This window comes from Lineus longissimus, chromosome 7, assembly GCF_910592395.1.
Source record: "Lineus longissimus chromosome 7, tnLinLong1.2, whole genome shotgun sequence".
NCBI lineage: Eukaryota > Metazoa > Nemertea > Pilidiophora > Heteronemertea > Lineidae > Lineus > Lineus longissimus.
This window is the reverse complement of record NC_088314.1, coordinates 18,739,588-18,761,505: the sequence shown is the minus strand read 5'-3', so window position 1 is coordinate 18,761,505 and position 21,918 is coordinate 18,739,588. Positions and strand designations below refer to the sequence as shown.

Below are 21,918 nucleotides of genomic sequence, written 5' to 3'. Positions count from 1 at the left end.
GTAATTCTAATATAATTGTACAATTTTGGAAATATATGATTGTGTACAGAATGATAGCTTTGTTGGTTAATGTAGCATTTTAGCTGGTAAATCGATATCATTGGTAAGGAGTCAAATTTAGCCATCCATCACTACTAGAAAAGTGGTATTTTTGCAATATCGGTATGTTCAGTGTATGCTCTGGCAGTATTTATCTTTTCTTTGGATCAAGACCAGGGGTCCAGACACTGGGTTGCGTGTCCCTGTGTATTGATACACAACCTCCCCTGGACAGACCATATGTGACCCGCTCTACCAAAACTAGGCGCTTGTCGCATCTGAACTTGACAGGTTAATATGGACTTGTTGTTCATTTCCCTATTGTAGACCTTTTGTTGAATGTGACCAAATCAGTTTGTAATAGATTTCACAAAAGGTCAACAATAGGGAAATGAACAACAAGTCCGTATCAACCTGTCAAGTTCAGATGCGACAAGCGCCTAGTTTTGGTAGAGCGGGTCACATATTACGTGCAGTGGGCCGGACGACTGACCATATGCGTGTGCAAAGGGCCTTGGGACAGACTGTATGCATGTGTAAAGGCCCTGATGACAGACCATACATTCATGCAGTGAGCCCAGAAGACATCTGACATTGGTATAAAGCCTCATCACGTTTGAGCTATCCTGCAGCCCATTTCTTCAGCAAAGAGAAGTATCACTCCCCCTGGATAGGACGCTGGCCTATCGAAGGTGACTCCCAAAGCAAGTTATATAGGTACCCATTATTATACTGCTAGGTCAAGAGAGGAAATGTAGGGATAAGTGTCTTGCTCAAGGATATCCTACACGCTTGACAAAACAGCCATAATCCTTTAGAGAGTTGAACCAGTGACCTCCTGGTTATGAACTCAGCGCTCTAGCCATTGTGTCATGACCTCCCCGCACTGGTTTACATTTCCATTCAACAAAAGACAAAGACACGCTTCATGTTTTAAAAGTATATTACATATTGTACATAATTATTGTACACTTTAGTGTACATTAATTTTATGGTACATATCTTTTTATTGTATATTTCTATACCAATTGTACGTAACTCTATATACGTTGTGTAATGTAAATACAATGGAACTTCCCATAACGGACACCTCTCTAATAAGGACACCCTCTCTATAAAGGACATGTTTTGGTCCGAAATTGGTCGTTCCATTCAATTTGACCTCTAATCCGGACACCTCTCTTCTAAGGAAAGTACTTATCAGTCCCGAGTGTCCTTAATAGAGAGGTCTACTATACCTGATTTTCAGCGCCCTCTGTGCACATCACAGTTTCAGATTTTGCCGGGCGTCACTGCAGCAGTCTATTTGAACGTCCGTATCATCGAAGACGTCTCATCTGAGTATAAGTTTAAAGCTGCCAGTTGGATGTTTCTCTTAATATATTACAGTAGTACATAATTAGGAGCAAAAAGGGTTTAAAACAAATACATTTCATAACATGCACTCCTTTTCCTGAATAAACCAAGTTAAAGCGAACTGGAACCGCCGCGCGATTTATTCAACTTTTCGACTTTCCCGCCCGAGAAAGTCAAACTTCCAACTTCCTATTCGAGTTCAGATTTGTAGCTCCGCCCCCAGTGCCCGAGCATGCGCAGTTCAATTTTTTATTATTGAGAGTCATGCGAGAATCACGCGAGTCATGCGATCTTTCATTCATGAATTTTCGTAGTAAATTCCATAGTAGTGACGTCACTGAATGATTGACAGCTAGGCGCCATGTTTCATTCATGCCTCGTTCTGATCACCCGATACGCGGGAAATGAAAACGAGGTCATACGAACTGGCTTGGCGGTTCCAGTTCGCTTTAAGGCCCACACCAAATGTTAAACTCGTACTCACAATCCATTCACTGACTCCGACTCAAAAAGTCTCCATTACAAACATTGATAATTTGGACCGAAATCCTTTAGAATTATTAGCACAAATATAACCTAGAATATTAGGTGCATTTAACATGCTCCTTGCAATTTCATCACAATTCTGGGAGTCTTGAACTACTTTCAGACGGTCTTTGAGACCCAAAACTATAAAATATTCAAAGGACAATACAACAGTATACATTCTATATACAATTTTTAAAGAGTTTCTTAAGAGTATTATCATCAACTTTAGGCAAATTTAGTCTGTACCTACAGTCTGCTTCAGAAGTAAATATCTACGTATTTTTGGGCCGCTGTGCACTGGGGGAGGAGAGATTTTGACAGGGGCTGATTTTTTTCAACAGATATTTTCTAATGAAATTTGACAGAATTGAAGAGATATATGAAAACACCCTGAAGATGACGTCAGAATTGATCCAGAAATAAGCAGTACAGAGCAGAAATTGTCAAAATCAGAGTACTACTGCAATGTACAAGGATACCTACAACAAAATTTATTTCGTAACAATTATTACTGAAATGTGAAAATCCTCATGGATCTCCCAATTAGATTGAAGAAAAAACAAACTTTAAAGAAATTGGACAAGCAGTTTTTTTGAAACGATCCAAAAGGGTGTGGACATTTACTTCTGAAAAAGCCTGTAGGTTAATACACTTTAAGAAGTCCAATCTACTATTTACAAAACATCTACCAAATATTCGTTAAAAATCATCTTTGACACAACTTTGGCACAAATAAAATTAATGCGTTAACACGCTAAACTATCATTACACCCCTGTCATATTCCAGGGGGTTAATTCCAAGGAAAGGGTATGTACATCTGTGTCCATGGAAGCCCCTTACAATTTCTTTTGTGCATAACTTACACAAAGGAGACCACTGTATTGGGATTGTAGTTCTAAAACACCTGGGTTTAAATGAACCGCACACACTTGACAGTGCAAATGCACTATGCACCAATGAAGCCTCGATTTGAATTCAGCGGCTTGTGATGGTGAAAAATATGGAAGCAGTCAAAACGCATTTAAAACCACAATACTTGTTATTTAATTTGAGATGTTTCAGAATGTATATTGATACCAAACTGGTACACCTCAGTTTTGGTCTGCATTTTAGCACCACCCTTGATGGGACAACCAATACCAGGTCGGTATCAATTCATCAAACTACACCTGATCAAATAAACATCTTTCAGCAAAACTGGCGAAAGTCCTGATCATTGATCACTCAATAGATTATCACAATGCATGGGATTAGGATTAGCCAACAACCTCATCAGAGTAAAGCTCTCAAGAACCCTAGTCGTACTTCCACCTATCAAATCCCCGTGTCTTTTGTGCTTACACCTATGAATTACCGTGTCTAAATAGACCCGTGTGTCAAATCCCCGTGTCTGTTAGCCCCATCGAGTTCGATGGGGCTAATCGGGGGCTAATTTAGACCCGTGTTCAACACAAGTTTTTTGATAGGTGGAATCTGAATAGACACGGCAATTGCAAGTTCTAAGATCCGGCGACAGATGGCGCGGTGTAGTTGCCTCGGTATTGCGCATGCGAAATTCCCCTCCAACGGGAAAGAAACACAGGAGAGCTCCCTACCTACAGCGCACCTGTCGCCGGGGCTATTAACCATTATCTAACACCACTGATAGGTGTAAGTGCGCCATGGGTTTTTTGACACACGGCGAAGACAAGGGTCTTGAAAAAACACGGGGTTTTATGATAGGTGGAACTACGACTTATGTTTCTATTTACAATGTTGTTTTCTTGAATACATGAAATATTTCAATAACTATTCCCAAGAATATATAAAGACCAGACTTTATTAAATTCTTGTTATCACTTTCTGGGATATACGGGATGTTCTACCGATATATTTTAACCAACATATTTAAAGGAAGCTTTTTCGGTGAAAAACCAATCCCGGTGGCCTAGTGGTTAGGGCATCTGCCTCATGAATGGGAGGTCGAAGGTTCGAGGCCCGAAAGACTGAACGACCATTTTGTTTGCATGATGCTTTCCTTCTGATAAAAAACAGATGAATAAATTCGGTTTTTTCTGCATGTAGTAGCTCCAATAAAATAATTATGCATTCAACATGACGAGATTTCATAAATATTTGTAAATTTCAAAATAGGAAGCCTCTAGCAATATCTTCTGACAAATAAAATCCAATAACAAAACTATAAAATATATCAAAATTCATTCATTAAAACTTCAATTTGACACAAAAAATTAGCACAAGTTATACTTTTACCATTGAGCACATACAAACAGGACAGAACTTTTACCAGGTATAACCGATCATTTATGTAAAAAATTTAAAGTTCAGTGACACATACATGAAAGGTCCAATAATGTTCATCCAATGCCCCCTGGTGAGTCGATGATCAACAGTTCCGAACAAGAGCAGCGCTTTGACCGTAAGAATTTCCCACAATTCCATTCACACCACCGCGACTCATCTTGGGTATCTATAGTGAAGCTACATGCTATTTCTGAGATAAGCATATTAAGCATATTAAGCATATCTGATAGTTATTCAATCAGCGGGCTCACTATTATTCTCATTGTCAGACAATTCTAGTCCTGGTTCACTTTGGTCGGGATTGTTCATGTATATAGAGGGGATCTCGGCCTTCACGACTCTTGTCAACACATCCATCCACCTGGAACAGGAAAAGGGTTAAAAATTCAAGTACATGTATGATGCTTTCAATTCAGCAAATTATCAGTGATATCATTTCAAAATGACACGTATATCATGAATAATGTGCAATAAAAAAGAACAGAGATATAAATGAAAGTCGAAAAAACAGTACAAGTAACTTGATGTCATACACAAATTGTTTAATTTGAGCGAGGAGAAAAGTATTTTCACCTTTGCGTCAGGACAGACCAAACCTTAGCCACTTATCCGAACCAAAATCCATGAAAACCATCAACCAAGTTATTCATATTTCATGCAAAAAACATTTTTATCTGAGGACAAATGAGTGGGAATACCTGTCCCAAATTCTGATCGCGATTGTCAGATTTTTCCAAAAAAGACCACTACCCCTCTTCAAGACCTACTGCCACCTTTTAAAAGAAGAGAAGCAGTGTTATTGCTTTGCAAGCATAGATATAGTACCTGGCACCGGTGGCAGGTGGCAGGTGGCAGTTCTTGGATGCATCGGAAAATATACACAAACCTTCTGCATGCCAACTGTGCACGCATTTTGATGTGCAGGGTGATGTATATCTGTTGCACCCTCTACACAGGAACACTGTGATTACAGGGACATTGTGACTACAGGAACACTGTGATCACAGGAACACTGTATATTTACAGGAACACTGTGATCACAGGAACACTGTGATCACAGGAACACTGTGATCACAGGAACACTGTGATTACAGGAACACTGTGATTACAGGAACACTGTGATTACAGGAACACTGTGAATACAGGAACACTGTGATTACAGGAACACTGATTACAGGAACACTGTATATTTACAGGAACACTGATGTTAAAGGGACACCATGATTACAGGAACACTACGATTACAGGAACTCTGATTATCGAAGGTGCCTGCAAAGCAGCCCTTGCTACTGAAAGGAGGAGTGTCCTGAGATGGTTCGGGTCAGCACTAATGATTGTTACAGGGTTCCCGTGTAGATGGCACTTTAGACATGCATCCAAAATGAAGACCCAATGGTTTGTACAATAGCTGTATACATTTCCAAATCATCCTCAATCAATTATCTGCACACCTAATCCAGAACTTTATTAACGGCAGGTGACAGAAGTTAGCGGTGCAATACACAAGTTATTTCCAAACCATGTCAAGCCCATGTCAATTTCACCAATGAAAGTATCTGAATTGTATTGGACTGCTAACTAGTACAGCCACATTCTGGCAATATGTACACAATAGATTTCAAGGCCAAGCCAATTTCAACCGCAAATGTGTCTGAACTGTATTGGCCCACTCACTTTTATTGCCACCTTTTGGCAAACAAGTTCATCATTAAAGCCAGCCTGGTTTTGTTTCAAGACAATTCTCCTTTAACCGAGAACACTATTAGCTTGGACAGAAGCTCAACATGTAATAGCCCCCATCATCGCAATCTGGCCCCGCTAAATTTCTAAACACCAAAATGAGATACAAATGGCTACCTAAGATTGCTTTTTTAGACCATCGAAATATACTCGACGTGCCGAGGCTTATAGAGAGTTCTTACAAGTCCTGACAGGGTCTCCATCCATCTAGAAGAGAAGGTTTGCAATATAATGCACCACATTATCAGTGCTTAGTTTAGTGTAAGGAAGGGCGGTGCGCTCTGCTGCCCCTAATCTTGACGTTAGTACTCTGTTCGGCAACTGTAACTACCCACAAAGCCTGTAGAAGGCGGGAAACCGTAATCCTGTAGGGGAACTGTAACTCCCCACAAAGCCTGTAGAAGGCGGGAAACCGTAATCCTGTAGGGGAACTGTAACTCCCCACAAAGCCTGTAGAAGGCAGGAAACCGTAATCCTGTAGGGGAATCAAATTTCAAGGGTAAAATATCAAGTTTGCCAGCGAGGAGGTTACTTCGGTTGCAGGAAGGTAACAAGCATTCCAAATTTTGTGGATAAGGTGTACTTTCTTCATTTACAGATGGAAATACTTCAGGGTCCGGAGAAAAAAACATGTTACTTTTTACAGAGCAGGGGCAAGGGTCGGTCAACCCTCATACGCAATCTCTCAGTCAGAATGTCAGCACTCTAAACCATAACACCCCCAACTCTCCATATACATTTGCTTACCTGGTTTTAGCAGAGACTGTCGGAGCTTGGTAAAAATATGTCAAGTGAGTATGGCAGAGTTTAAAGACGTTTGGTTCAGTGATGTCATCGGCCTCATCGACATCCTTCACCTGGAATCCAGGCAGCGGGGTCGTACTTGTGGCGGCGACATCCTGAAACAGGAGATCATTATATTTACACAGTCTCCTTGCGCAGGACCAGAAGTCTATATCTGACGTTTTCATTCCGACCCTGCTTGAATTGGCCACCAGCCTAGGCTAGGCCAGTTCATTTTTATACAATTTTAGGCCCTCCAGTCACTCAAAAGTTTGTGACATGGTTCAAACGATTCATTAAGATCACATTTTTTTCACATTGGGAAAACAGATTTGTCAGCAGCCTGCTATCCAAGGGACTACATTGGTGTGGCCTTACAATTTTCTCAAGGCTACTTTACAAAAGAAGAGAGTCGGCAACAGAGGAAGGAAGAGTTCAAACTTACTCTTCTTGCTTTGAAGGAGTAGAGTACAAAGTCAGTATGGACAGCAAACCATCGTTTATTCCACGTTTTCCCGCCGTCCATGCTGACCTTCAGGCTTCCCGACATCACAGATGGGTCGTCTCCTTTGATCTGGAAGTCAAATCGACAGCTTAGCATATCAGGAAAAAAAAATTATTTTGGGCGATTACAGAATTTCCTGCAGTATTTTCCACCAGATATTTACTGTGTCAATTGTAACCCATCGACATGCAGAAATGATGTTCACTGCAATTTCTCTATACATTACTGCTGTGGTTATATATCACAGGAGTCGCACTATTAAACTTGAAGATTTCAAATTCTAGCCAGAATGGTAGTGCCTATGGTCAACCCTTAAAGTGATACTATGGTGTGATTTACAACTTTGCGGAAATACGTCTGTTATTAATTGTTGATCACAAATGTAAAGCTCAAACTTTCCATTTTTGATAAGATTTATTATAAAATCGCTGTTTTATCGAATGTAAACCACTGCGACCACGAAAATGTTCATGTTGTGACGTCATCAACAAAAACGTCGTCGGCGTAGCGCAATTTCAACGGCATCGAAGCGAGCCGTCCGGGCAGGATTAAAAGCATCAATTTCTAGAAAATGTGCATTTCGATTCGAAAACCTTACCGATTTATGAGAAAGTGACGTAGTCATTTGTCAACAACAGCTAAAACATTATATGGTGAAATTTGACACGAGTTACCCTTTAACTCAAAGTTTTGGCCTACCTGGAGAATTCCCGGCTTAACTTTCTGCGGCGTACCCCCCGATGTGATCTCCACACCTTCCCCTCCTGAGTACGAGACGCCCTTTGCAACGATGATGTCATGGCATCTCTTACACACCCGATGCATCTTCTCGTCAAATTCTAACTTTGTTCGAAAGTCGGAGCAACGATTGCAAACGAGCTAAAACAAGATACAGGTAAACATTCAATCTCCATGAGCAGGACCGGAACTCTATTTATTGATGATGTCGTTCTGTCCCTGCTTGAATTGGCAGCCATTGCCTTTAATAAAGGGGTACGCCGTTTGTTTTCAATCGTGGTTCAGGAAAATAGAAATGCAGTTAAACACAATGCTGTAGTGCAGTTGTCATGCATGCAACTTTGCTAAAGCTTGGTATGAATAGTATTTGAACATCTGTCAACACAATGACAATTTTCATTCTGCACTTATCAACGCAATTAGAAATTTTCAAATTCAAATACAAATTACAAATTTCAAATTTTGAACGAATGACATAGGCCTTTAATGTGACAAGAAGCTTGGTGGTGAACTATTATCCTCCACAGTAGTTTTGTGATCAATCGAAATTTGACGTACCCACTCGTAGCACCATCAGACGAAATGACCTGAGAAAATTATAACTTACGATTCCACAAGCTCTACAATGATGCCTCCTTCTAAATGCTTTGAACTCCAGGGAGCAGACCATACACATTGACGCCGAGTTATCACGCACCCAGACCGGAGCCTCCATACCAATCTTATCCTCACTTATCTGGAGAAAACAGCAAGAAAAAGATTAGTTGACTCGAGCAATTCAAGCCTTGAGCAGACGACATCAGAAATCGCATTTGAAAAAGCAACTGAACTGTTGTTGTGGGCGGGAAAAGATTTGAAGAAAATCTAATGATTATGTTAGTATCTGAATAGTTCGCAGCCCTAATTTGTTTAAAATCATCTCCTTTCCTCCCCTCAATTGTTTCACAAATCTTTTTGTCATTGTTCAGCATAACGCTGCGAGTTTTAGCCTCGTGATGTCACAACACAATGCACTACTATATGTAATGCATTACACTGTATTACGTCACTGCCACAAATGTTGCCATAGCAACCAAATAACATCAAGGAACACACTGTAGCTGAGTTACCTGGCTGAGAGAGAATTTTCCTCAATTTTTTTGGAATTTTAAAATTTACCAACAACCAAAAAGAACCCTACCCATCAAGCTCAGCACCAACACGTTCTACAGGGTGGCCCAGAATTAGTTTCCCTTGCACAATAGAATTCTATTCTGTATCCATTGTGTGAGGGAAGATATTTCTGGGCCACCCTGTAGAATTTCTACACAGTAACGTATAATTATGAATTCACACAGACACCAGCCATTACATGTCCCAAACTACAGACCAATATAAAGCCACGTATCGCCAAAGAAATAAACCCAAATCCCCACAAGCAAATCGTAAGAACCAACAGTACCTCTAACTCCATCTGTTAGGGAAGACAATGAGCTTGCATTACTGGTATTTAGAATTCTGCACCCTTGACCCTTAACACGAATACCTGATCTTGAGGAACGGTGCCGATCCATCTTGGTAAAAAAGTTTTATTTGAATGGGCTACAACAATGTTAAAACTGGTTTCTTTTTCTCAGAGCCAATCGAGGAAATTTGATTAGAGATTTAATACCGACTCACCCCGGTGTCGTACAGCCGTTCATCTGGCTTGAGCGAGCTTTTTTTCTTCGAGAAGTCTTGCACAACGTTCCATAACTTGGCCTGCCACTCATCTTTTTCTTCCAGACCGCTGAAAAATTGTCAGAAGTTCATTCGTACTCGTTTGGACAGTCCTGCATCTACCGCAAGCGCTCCCACTACAAATTCATCTTTTTTCTTATCCTAGATTCAGGGCACTTTCTTATTGTTTCTGAACCTCAAGAACCTCTGGAGTGCATACATTCATGTAGGCCTACGTCATCTTGGGCCGAGACACTACAAATTGATCTTTTTCTTATCCTAGATTCAGGGCACTTTCTTATTGTTTCTGAACCTAAAGAATCTCTGGAGTGCATATATTTATGTAGGCCTACGTCATCTTGGGCTGAGACACTACAAATTGATCTTTTTCTCATCCTAGATTCAGGGCACTTTCTTTTTGTTTCTGAACCTAAAGAACCTCTGGAGTGCGTACATTCATGTAGGCCTAGGTCATCTTGGGCCGAGACACTACAAATTGATCTTTTTCTTATCCTAGATTCAGGGCACTTTCTTATTGTTTCTTAACCTAAAGAATCTCTGGAGTGCATACATTCATGTAGGCCTACGTCATCTTGGGCTGAGACACTACAAATTGATCTTTTTCTTATCCTAGATTCAGGGCACTTTCTTCTTGTTTCCGAACCTAAAGAATCTCTGGAGTGCATACATTCATGTAGGCCTACGTCATCTTGGGCTGAGACACTACAAATTGATCTTTTTCTTATCCTAGATTCAGGGCACTTTCTTATTGTTTCTTAACCTAAAGAATCTCTGGAGTGCACACATTCATGTAGGCCTACGTCATCTTGGGCCGAGACACTTAGTGACACTGCTAACCGATCACATTAAACAGTCCAGCGCGGTTAATTCCCACTAAGACCCACACTCTTACCCGGAGGCTGGCAGCTGCTAATCCTGTCTATTTTTCAAAACATAACCTGATGCAATACAAACCTTGCACTGAACTCCAGCACCTTTTCTTTACTTTTCACGCGGAATGTGTACTTGATCTCTTGGTTGTCTCCTTCGAAAATCTGGAACGAGAAAAGCTGCGATTAAAAACTTGTCTACGCGTTTTCTGTCGATTAGCACAGCCATCATTAGCAGCATATTTGACCACTGCCTGGTTAAATCATTTGATACCATACCCGGTATTAACCAGGTCCAAACACTGTAGCATAGTAATTTAGACATTGACATTCCCATAGTAATCTGCACTGCTAATAAAATTTTCCCCAAATTTTATCATTCACCAGAGTCCCTTTAAGTTTTTGTTGGTTACACCTGAAAAAAACAAGATGGCAGCACTGCATTCGATTCAATTCGATTCGCCTTAATCCAATTACTTAATCATATTAATTGTATTTGTACCGTAAATGCAACCCGCTAAATGCCATCTGATTGTGTATGTCTTTTGTCAGCCTCACAATGGCCTCATGTCAGGTTATATGAGAGAAATAAACTATTGTTATTGTTATTGTTATTGAAGACCACCTCCCTAAGATCGGGTAATGCTAGCTATTTACAATGAAACTTTTACAACTTGAATACCAGCAATGGTAAATAGTAATGCTACTCATGAGTTAAAAATAACCTGATTAACTGCACCACTGTCTGGCAACCTGGAACTGCTCATATTTATGAATGAGGAAGCGTTCCAACCTTATGTGTTTACTGGGCCATTCAAATTCCCCATTTTTAAAAAGAGTTTTGTGAGGTTTCCTTTAAAATCCTACTCTTTCTCCTACAAGCAAGCTGAAAGCAGTTATGTACAGCATGTGCACACAGGTAACTATGTACAGATGAAAGGATGACATTGCATTTTGCTGATCCTACACGATACTCTGGCCTGAATGAAGATTCGTGAACTCATCAACTACTTTTCGAGGTCAAAATTTGACCAAAACGATATTCATCAATTTTGAATGGAGAAATGGGAAAGTGAAGGAAAACTGGAGGGATATCACAGACTTTCCCTTAACTACAGTTCCTGTTTTGGTCCTGTGGAAGGTTTGATTTTATTGAGACAATAATTGAAGAGTTTTACTCTACAGTAGAGCCCCTCTATTAAGGAAACCCTTGGGACTGACAAAAGCTGTCCTTAATTGAGAGGTGTCCTGATTACAGAGGTCAAATTCTACGGAAATGACCACTTTGGGATCAAATGTAGTGTCCTTAATCCTGTTAATAGAGAGGGTATCCTCAGTAGAGAGGAGTCTTCAGGAGAGAGGTGTCCTCAGGAGAGAGGTGTCCTCAGTAGAGAGGAGTCCTCAGTAGAGAGGTATCCGCTAAGGGAGGTTCCACTGTATTCACAAGTGGGTTTGTATTGGGGCAGTGTCGTGGAATGGTTTGCCTAAAATGTTGGATATGATGTATGATGGTGTTAGGAAGCTGGCGGTGGTTAGTGTAAACATAATTTTACCAACCAATGAGTCACAGTCCTTCGCCGAGTCCCTTTCCTTGCCAGGAGGGTCAACCTAGATACGAAATCAAAGCTTTCTAATGAAAAGATGCTGTTAAAAAAGTTCACTGGACCTCGATTCGATTGGTTTTTGTACGATGCTGAAACTGGTTGAGAAAAGAGCAAATTTTGCCTCGTGCAGCTATTTGCGAGGGGGTAATTTGACCCCCTAGCTCCAGCCTATAATCCCCCTTTAATTTTTCATACGTTGCATTGCAGTTGCGTACATACACATGTTCAGTTTAACTATAGTCTTTTTCAGAAGTAAATATCCACGTCCTTTTGGGCCACTGCACCATAAAAACTGGAGCAAATTCTTCAAAGTTTGTGCTTTCTTCGGCAGTGAATGTCAATCTTTCACTGCCAACACAATAGGGTGGGAAATCCGTCAGACGCACACTCATAAACGGGTGGCCAATGAAATAGCTCGACACCATGTAATTGAATGAGAATGCAGGGAGATGTATCAGCCCTTCTGACGGCCGATCAGGGGGGAGTTTATCCGCGGTGAAGGCTGGATATATCCACAACGACGGTAGATCGGCATGATTCTGGGACCAAGACCCAAATTATGTTGGATTAAAATTTAGATTCAAGAAAAACCAAAATTTGAAGAAGTCAGCCCGGCCTGGTAGTTTTTTCACAGCAGCCAAATAAGATGTGGATATTTACTTTTGGAAAAGCCTATAAATGTGACTAAAATCGAGAAATATACATATCATTTATTCATTAAAGTGTCATCCATAGAAAAATGGCCAGCCGTTTTTGGCTCACAGCTTTGAGAAATAAGGGAACTTTAACGATTATTCAGGTTAGTAGAAGATCGATAATAATCAGGACAAAAAACCCTGAAACAGACGCCATGAGATTGAACCCACCTTCATTCCATCAATACTGAGCTTATCACGCACGCTATAAGATGCCCGTATCAAGTTGATGCCTTGCTCGCATACTAACAGAAGATCGTTGAACTGAAACAAAGAATAAAACAAAATAACAATAATCAGCATTTGTAAGAACTTGTACTCGACCCACTTTTCGATTCGACTCACAAGCGCTTTGCCATTTTATTTCCCTTTTGGCCAGTACATTCCTGTTCAAGCGCAACTCCTTGGGGAGTAGTCCTGTTGCCTCACAGTGGTAGGCCTCACGTTCCTGGCAACCTCTGCCAACTCTGTACCCATTCGTTCCTGGGTGGAGAGAACTAGTAGGTTTCGTGCCCACGACCACAAGACAAAACAGCAGCGGTCCAGTTGAGTGTCGAACCCACGACCTCCTGACTATGAGATCTGCGCTCTAACGGCTATAGCACTGATCTCTCTCCATTGAATCAGCACACCATCAAACGACCACCCCCCCTAAGGTACTTCTCGCAGCAAACTCTTCAGGCAACTTTCACAATCAGCCTGGGCATACTTACCAGAAATAGGTATCGCTCCAACAGAGCCCCCTTCCGTCTGGAGACTTTCATGACTTTACCCTCCTTGATCAATTCTCGCGTCGGACTCACGAGATCTGTGACGGAACCTCCGATCTTATCGTGAACGTCTAGTACCTTTCGGAACTTGTCCTGGAAAGGGAGGAGTTGTTCTTTACACTTTTGCAAATTGTGAAGAAGAAAATAAAAAGTCCAGGAAAATCACACACATTTTCAAAATTGGAGAATCCCGAAGAAGTTTACAGTATAAACCATGATGAATCTGTTGTTTATCACTTACAATTTTCTTCATGGCTTCATTAGAATGGCAGGCTGCAGTAGTCACAACATTTAGGGCTTCTGTAAAGATAATAGAGAAAATCATTGAAATAGTCGACAACATTCTTTAATGGGAACTCAATTTGTTCGAAATGGTTGTTTCAAAATGGCGGAGCTCTGAAATGGTCAACAAGGCGGTCTGAAAGAGTCAACTGGGTTTATCATGTTAGGCCATTTAGAACGCCATTCCGTCCCAACTGGCTATCGAGGGGATTTCACATGACCAGCCCGCTTCAACCTACTTTTTACTTTTCCCCACCCGAGAAAATGTACCTCCTCATCTTCTGTATGAAAGTCTGGGATGGATCAGTTGGCTAGATTCAGTCTGGGATTGATCAGTTGGCTAGATTCACCCTGGGACGGATCAGTTGGCTAGATTCAGTCTGGGACGGATCAGTTGGCTAGATTCAGTCTGGTGAACACCTTCAGAAACTCGCATATGGGAATTCCATAGTATTATGACTTGATGATGCATCAATTTGTTTGATACCTACTGAGGCCCCAGAAGGGCATTGTATTGCTTGTGTACCACACAAAATATTGAGGAGGGCTGAGGGTCAACAAGGGCATTTTCAGCTCTGTAAACAAAATTGGGCGACTGTAATGTAAAGTAGGAGGAAACCGGAGACCCGTGAGAAAACCTCTGTTGCCCTCTCTGTCACATGAGTGTACTGGGACTGAGCGGGAATCGAATCCAGGACCTCAGAGGTTACCAGTGTGGATGTTTTCACTCTGACGGTCTGACAAGGTGACGGTCATGTCAGATCTTCACAGCAGCCACAGAACCATTGGTAGAATGTTCAAAACCCCAACACCAGACCCACCCTAACATTTATTTGTAAGGTGTAATACTTACTTTCGGTAAGTTCTCTGTCGTCTGAATCTTCTGGTAAGAGTTTGAGATAGTCTGGAACATAAAATGACCAATTTTAGGTCAGCTGATTAGGACACCCATCGAGGTTTATAAGCCCGGCAGGAGTGCACAGCGTCATAAATATGACACATGACTGTTGCTGTGTGTTCAATTCAGGCCACACTAATTTAATACCGCGGATCGCAGGCCCCATGAAAGTTATTTCTCCAAGTCACATTTTTTTTCACTACACCAAAGGACCAGAACTGAAAGTCACAGGTTGAAACAAAAAAACGAAATCAATTGATTGTCTTGCTCGAGTTCAATTCGTCATATTACAACTAAACAGCTACAAATCAATTGCGGTGTAACCTAGAACCGATAGTTAGTTCATCATAATAGATGCTTAATAATGTCAACAAAGCCAAATATGCTGTCATAGTGTCGCTGACGATATGTGGTGTATTTCATAGCCTCGTAATACTTTTATGTATTCCCAGCCTGATTAAGATTAAAAAATTGGCCTCCTCACCCGATATCCTAATTGTTAAATTGGTGCAGCCTTATGATATTGGTAAAATTATCATCAATTAGTCTGATCAAAAACGAGCGGCATTCCGAACAAACAAGGTCAAAGAAAACGTCATACAGCATTCAGGGTAAAAAAAAAGGAAATCTAGGCTTACATTCGGCCTACATTCGTTAAAAATTTGAAATTTGTTATAGAATTTGAAAGTTTCCAATTACGTGAATACGTACCAAATACAAATTTCAGCGTTGCCGTTGTCTAGACAGATATACAAATACTATACGTATCAAGTTTCATCAAATTTCCATGCATAATAACTGCACTACGGCATTGTGTAAAACTGCATTTCTATTTTCCTTGACCACCACTCATTACAAAAGGCGTACCCCTTTAACACAAGTCAGACGAGCCACGGCGATTTGATGACACAGCTAATGGCTTGATTCCTACCTCAAACACCATGTGATTCATTGGGCGAGACTGGTGTAGACAAGTTTTGGTTATTCCACAGGAGGAAGAGTCCAGGAAGAATTATGCCACTTTGTATCCTACGGAGTGATCGAAGGACATACATGCAAATCCGCTGCTTAAAGGGACAACTTGAGCGTGGGATTAACCTGACCAGGAGGATAGTAGTCGTACTTCCACCTATCAAATCCCCGTGTCTTTTGAGCTTACACCTATGAATTGCCGTGTCCAAATAGACCCGTGTGTCAAATCCCCGTGTCTATTGGCCCCATCGAGCTCGATGGGGCTAATCGGGGGCTAATTTAGACCCATGTTCAACACAGGTTTTTTGATAGGTGGAATCTGAATAGCCCCGGCAATTGCAAGTTCTAAGACCCGGCGACAGATGGCGCGGTGTAGTTGCCTCGGTATTGCGCACGCGAAATTCCCCTCCAACGGGAAAGAAACACAGGAGAGCTCCCTACCTACAGCGCACCTGTCGCCGGGGCTATTAAACATTATCTAACACCACTGATAGGTGTAAGTGCGCCCCGGGTTTTTTGACACACGGCGAAGACACGGGTCTTGAAAAAACACGGGGTTTTATGATAGGTGGAACTACGACTTATACCCCTGCTTGCCATCAGGCGTCACCACTAGCATCACACTGATGCGGATCTCTAATAAGGATTTTCCCCAGTGTTGAGAGGCTGTTTTGGACATGACCTGTGAATTTCAAGCAGGCCTACGGCTACACCCCGTTCCAATGCACTTTTTATTACAGTTCAATGACTTTTCAATTACCCCGTTTGGAGAATTCACGGTCCTAGTGGAAGCTACTTTTGTAAGAAAAACCAACATATTTCATGCCAAAGTTTTCCCCTTAAAGGGCAACTCGTGTCAAATTTCACCATATAATGTTTTAGCTGTTTTTGACAAATGTGACTCGCTCTACCAAAACTAGGCGCTTGTCGCATCTGAACTCGACAGGTTGATACGGACTTGTTGTTCATTTCCCTATTGTAGACCTTTTGTGAAATGTGACCAAATCAGTTTGTAATAGATTTCACAAAAGGTCTACAATAGGGAAATGAACAACAAGTCCGTATCAACCTGTCAAGTTCAGATGCGACAAGCGCCTAGTTTTGGTAGAGCGGGTCACAAATGACTACGTCACTTTCTCATAAATCGGTAAGGTTTTCGAATCGAATGCACATTTTCTAGAAATTGATGGTTTAATCTCGCCCGGACGGCTTGCTTCGATGCCGTTTTCGTTGATGACGTCACAACATGAACACTTTCGCGGTCGCGGTGGTTTACATTCAGCGTTTTTATAATAAATCTAATCAAAAATGGAAAATTTGAGCTTTACATTTGTGATCAACAATTAAAAACGGACGTATTTCCGCAAAGTTGTAAATCACATCATAGTATCACTTAAAGGATAGATTGCACTACGAAAAATAACTTGAGTGATTGAAATAAAACATGATTGCCAATTGTCTGGAAATGCATATAGTTACTCTTATCATGGTTTTGAAAAGGAAGACACTGAGGACCCCCCACCTGTCCTTTCATCATCAGATATTTCATGCATTATTCTGCAGCGCAAAATGGCCACACTTTGGAAAACTCTGAATGTCCCCCCCCCCCCCCCGATGACGTCCTTTCACCAAATATCTCATACCTTTAAGCAGCAGTTCATATCGCGGCACCCGCTGTATTGGGTTCAACATGTGATGTTGCAGCGCCAAATGGCCACACTCGGGAAGACTCTGAAGTTCATCGATAATCGCTTTGAACCGTGGACACTTCTGACACCAGTTTGTAATTAACGTTGTCCCTGTGTCATAATTTTTGACATACTCGGAATACATCTTTAGGAAGGGGGCAAAAGTGACCAGGATGTCTCCTATCCTTCCTTCAGTTTCCCTAGAAATAAACAAGACCACGTTAAGGGTAAGGTGGGGTTACAGGCTTTGCTCTTGTCTCTTTCACCACCACAGGGTTTTTGAAGTGTACCGTACCTCTGGCCCGCACCCCCTATAGACCAGGTGGCCTGGATCCCAACCCGGCTAAGGAAAAGTTTTAGCGTTTAAAAGCTAGCATTACCCAATCTCAGGGATGAAGTCTGCATTGCGTCGAGTACAGTGCTGCCATCTCGTTTTTTAGGTGGGAACTAACAAAAACTTAACCCTTTCAGTCCTCAATGCTTTTGCAGCCACATACTGAGACTATTTTAGGCTAATTTTGACCTTTTTTGAAGGGTACTGTATGTAAATCTATTGTATAGAAACACGAGGCCGGTCTCATTCAGTTGCTACAGAAGAGAGATTTAGTTCTAAAAACAGTTTGTAGATGGAACACTGAAGATATACAGTAATTTCCAGTTGACTGCAAGCCACGGGAGCCGTGCCACAGGTAAAAAGCGATGGTGTTTTTTGATACGGCTCCTGTCTGGATCTGGATCTGGATGATAATCGACAAACCTCCAATAGGAGTATGACGTCGTTGAGGTATGGAGTCCACTATAGGCTACTGTCCACCTATGTGGGATCTCTTACTTGCCCTGGCATAGACACTCGGGTACAGGGGACCACGGCTTTTAGTCTCATCCGACAGACCCTCGAGTATTTCATACGTTAATGTACGTGTTGTGAAGAGCCAGGAATTTTAGTTCCTTGAAAGCCACGCCGGTTCATCCAGAAATACAATCCTGGGTTCTCCCTGGGCCCTATTGCATGGTAGCCAGCAGTGTTAACCACTAGGCTATGAGGCTCCCCAGCCTGTATCAGACGTACTGAAAGGGTTTTAAAAGGACTGCAGTGATTGATAGAACTTGTTGAAAATTTAGCAGTATAGATTACTACGGGCTGATAGTACGCTGTGTACGGACCCGGTAAATACTGGGTATGGTATCGAAAGTGTTGACTCACCAATTTTTCATGCGCTGTTCAAGCTTGGGAAGTAAATGTTCGCTATGGAGTTGGTAAATACTTTTGATGTTTGCAAACATCTGATTGATAACCTCATCAGGGAACATGTTGTGCTTTTTATTCTCCATCTCGATTCTGAATTGGAATGTCTGAAAATGCAAGGATGGAAAAATCGTAGTTTAAAGGCCAATGCTGTTTGTTAAAAATTAGAAATTTGTAAATGGATTTGAACTTGAATTTGAAAATTCACAATCGCGTCAAAATGCACTGAATATGAATTTCGTTAAAAAAATATAAATTTGTAATTGGATTTGAATTTGAATTTTAAAATTCACAATTGCGTCAAAATGCACTGAATATGAATTTCGTTAAAAAAATATAAATTTGTAATTGAATTTGAATTTCAGCCTTGTTATGTAGACAAATAAAACAAAATTTTCAAATAAATCTTTTAAAAATCTTTTGCTTTTAAAATTTGGGGACACGTGGCACCCCATACACCCTTAACGGGTTTTTTTGAAACAATGCAACTGAAAGGCCTGAAGTACCTGGTCAATTAGTTGCAGTTTCTTAACATAAACTCTCTCTGTTACGAGTACTTCATGAGCCTTCCGGCGGAGAGGGTCCATACCAGCACACTCTTCCTCCATGTCCTGCAAAACTTGCTGTAACAAAAATTTGGAATTCCCAATTATAATCAAATGATGAAAATTAAGTGATGTATGTCTGGGAAATGATCAGATAAATCAATTAGTTAGACAGCTATAACTTTCATTTTCGTTAACACTTGGGAATGACGTTAAAAATGTCATGGTTTTTCTAAAATGGCTTTGGAGTGTATTTAATCCCCCCCCCCTTTAAAGTATTCCCAAATAGCGCATTTCGTGGGCTGAGAACATACACCAAACTACTTCCTCTTCCTTCAACAGTAGGCCTAGCTGAGCATAATTACCATTGATTGCTTTAATGGAAAGACATAACTAAATCTCCTATAGTCTGGAAATGTGTTTGGTCCCAAAATTAGATTCAAGAAAAAACAAACTTTGAAAAACGGAAGCAGTCTTTGAACAGCGGTCAAAAAGGAGGTGGAGATCTTGCTTTTGAGGCAGACTACCCTATGTCGTATGCTACTATGCTACAGCAAATCATTTGTTTATTCAATCATTGGAAAACTCTCAATAGGGGACAGTATTCCAGAATTAGCTGAATTTAGAGTGAAGCATACACTTTACTGTTAGGCAAAATACCCTGTTGTTTGCTTCACCGAAGATAAGATATCCTTACCTGAACCGCTGACATGTTCGCTGAAGCATTATTGAGATCAGTATTATCACTATCCGAGTCGGAACCGAATGAATCTGAATCAAACGAGCTATATTCGTGCGTCGAAAATGCCCCATCATCATCGTGATTAGCACCAACCTCCAAATGATTCGGATCTTGTTTCAAAGTCTCAGTTTCACCGGTTCTCGTGTCCTCATCACTCAGATGGACCCGGATATCTAAATTCCAGTCCTCTAATAATCTCATTGTTTTTTCCTTCGTCGGTGTCCCATCATCAGCGCCCTCTTTTGCTTCGGCATTCTCGACACAAACTTCATCATAAATGTGGTTCCTCGGCACAAAACTATCTGGAATCGTTGTATTTTTCACGGGGTCCGAATCACTCCGTAATTTTATGGCACTATTTTCCGAATCACAGCTTGAAGTGTCAGTATCACAAATATTTGTTGTTTTCTGGAGGGGTTGATGTGTTTTATCACTGTCCTCGCTTACTGCTTTATGAGTCAGTGATTTTGAACGCAGTTTTGTCAGTGGTGACACAGAGTCTTCCGAATTTTTTTTATACCTGTGCGGTTTTGATTTTTGACCACTTTTTGAGTCACTGCTGTCAACGCGGTGGTTGCTGTCCCGCTCTGGCGTTCGTTCTCGATTCGTTCTTCTGATAAATCGTGGTTTCGGTAAAGCTGAAAAAAATCAAAAAGGGTTTAATCAATTTAATAATCATAATGAATAAGACCAAACTCTATATTTTTGAATGAACTGGTGAATTTGTTGAAGCCAACACAAAAGTGACTTGTCTTTTCAGACACACACAGTATAGAGTTTCAGGTGCTGGTCCTACTTTCCATACAAAGTCATGATTTTCTCAATATTGATTTTCTTTCCTTTGGTGCATACCTAGGGGTTAATTCCCCCAGTGGCAATACCATATCACCTGACCTTAGTCCTAATTGTCCCAACTTAAAGGGAATTTCACACGCCCAGTGCTTTAGCCTACTTTCTACATTTTTTCGGGCGGTGAAAATACACATTCTCATTTCCTGTTTATAAGTCCGACACAGATCAATTATCCTGATCCGCCCTGATGAACATGTGACCAAAAGGGTCCCCCGCCAGAGGCTTCCATTCGAAAACTTGTGTAAGACCTGACGATGCACTATTCCTTTGATACTGACTGAGGCGATTGAAAATCACTTTAATATATCTGCCCTTCAAACCATGTAATTGAAGGTAGTAACTCCTTTCAACGAAGAATGGAGTTGCCTGATTACCCCATTTAATCTTACACTTAATTGCTATTTGAAACAGTTAAGTAAAGAAAAAGATGCACATACATGAACACACAGTTAAAAAATGTTTGAAAATAAACAAAAGAAAAAAGTCGAAAAATCCATGTATCAATAATGGGGTAACTGGCTATCAAAGTACTTGGGAAAACTCACAATGCATATTATCATCCTTTTGTTAGTAGATAGGTATTTATGCTGGATATAATGCATGCATGCGACGTGGATTACAAAAAAAACAAAGTGACAAATCGGAACCTGCCCCGCCCTGCATGCATAAACTTTATGTTAATTGTTATTGGCATATGCAGACTTGAAGCTTAGCACCTGACTCCACTCAGAAGCAAGGTGACAATATACACCTTTCCAGAAATGGGGCGCTGAGTGTCCGAAATAGTGATGTCAAAAGGGGAAACTAGGCCTTATGGTGGAGGGACAAAGGAGATAGTCATGGTTGACCAACACACTTGAATGCCTTTAATGACGAACAAGGGGGAAAAGTTAGTTCCAATGCAAGCCAACAATTTCGGGAAGCATGTATAAACTGGGCTCTTAAACTCGCAAATGCGGGTATGACGTACTTCAGTTTCTGAGCATAGACCGCCATTTTGTTATAATGATATACTCAGGATTAACAGTACAAATGACAATGA

General features: G+C 41.0%; 1 protein-coding gene across 8 annotated transcripts in view; it reads right to left on the bottom strand.

Annotated features, from left to right (window-relative positions):
• Positions 1-964: 964 nt before the first annotated feature.
• The window catches only part of LOC135490975 (FYVE, RhoGEF and PH domain-containing protein 4-like), a 39,543-nt gene continuing 18,589 nt past the window's right edge, over positions 965-21,918 (bottom strand). For 6 of the 8 annotated variants that reach the window (XM_064776578.1, XM_064776579.1, XM_064776582.1 and 3 more), the window contains 16 exons: positions 19,980-20,662; positions 19,244-19,360; positions 18,696-18,844; positions 17,447-17,691; positions 14,787-14,837; positions 13,893-13,951; positions 13,595-13,744; positions 13,053-13,145; positions 12,140-12,190; positions 10,668-10,747; positions 9,654-9,762; positions 8,602-8,730; positions 7,956-8,135; positions 7,197-7,325; positions 6,716-6,867; positions 965-4,589 (listed from right to left, as the gene is read on the bottom strand). In XM_064776578.1, coding sequence (XP_064632648.1) covers positions 4,463-4,589; positions 6,716-6,867; positions 7,197-7,325; positions 7,956-8,135; positions 8,602-8,730; positions 9,654-9,762; positions 10,668-10,747; positions 12,140-12,190; positions 13,053-13,145; positions 13,595-13,744; positions 13,893-13,951; positions 14,787-14,837; positions 17,447-17,691; positions 18,696-18,844; positions 19,244-19,360; positions 19,980-20,662 — 2,504 coding nt within the window. In that variant the 3' untranslated portion in view covers positions 965-4,462. Of the gene's footprint in view, positions 4,590-6,085; positions 6,176-6,715; positions 6,868-7,196; positions 7,326-7,955; positions 8,136-8,601; positions 8,731-9,653; positions 9,763-10,667; positions 10,748-12,139; positions 12,191-13,052; positions 13,146-13,594; positions 13,745-13,892; positions 13,952-14,786; positions 14,838-17,446; positions 17,692-18,695; positions 18,845-19,243; positions 19,361-19,979; positions 20,663-21,918 lie in introns of all 8 variants that reach the window. The other 2 variants (XM_064776580.1, XM_064776581.1) reach the window with 2 other exon arrangements.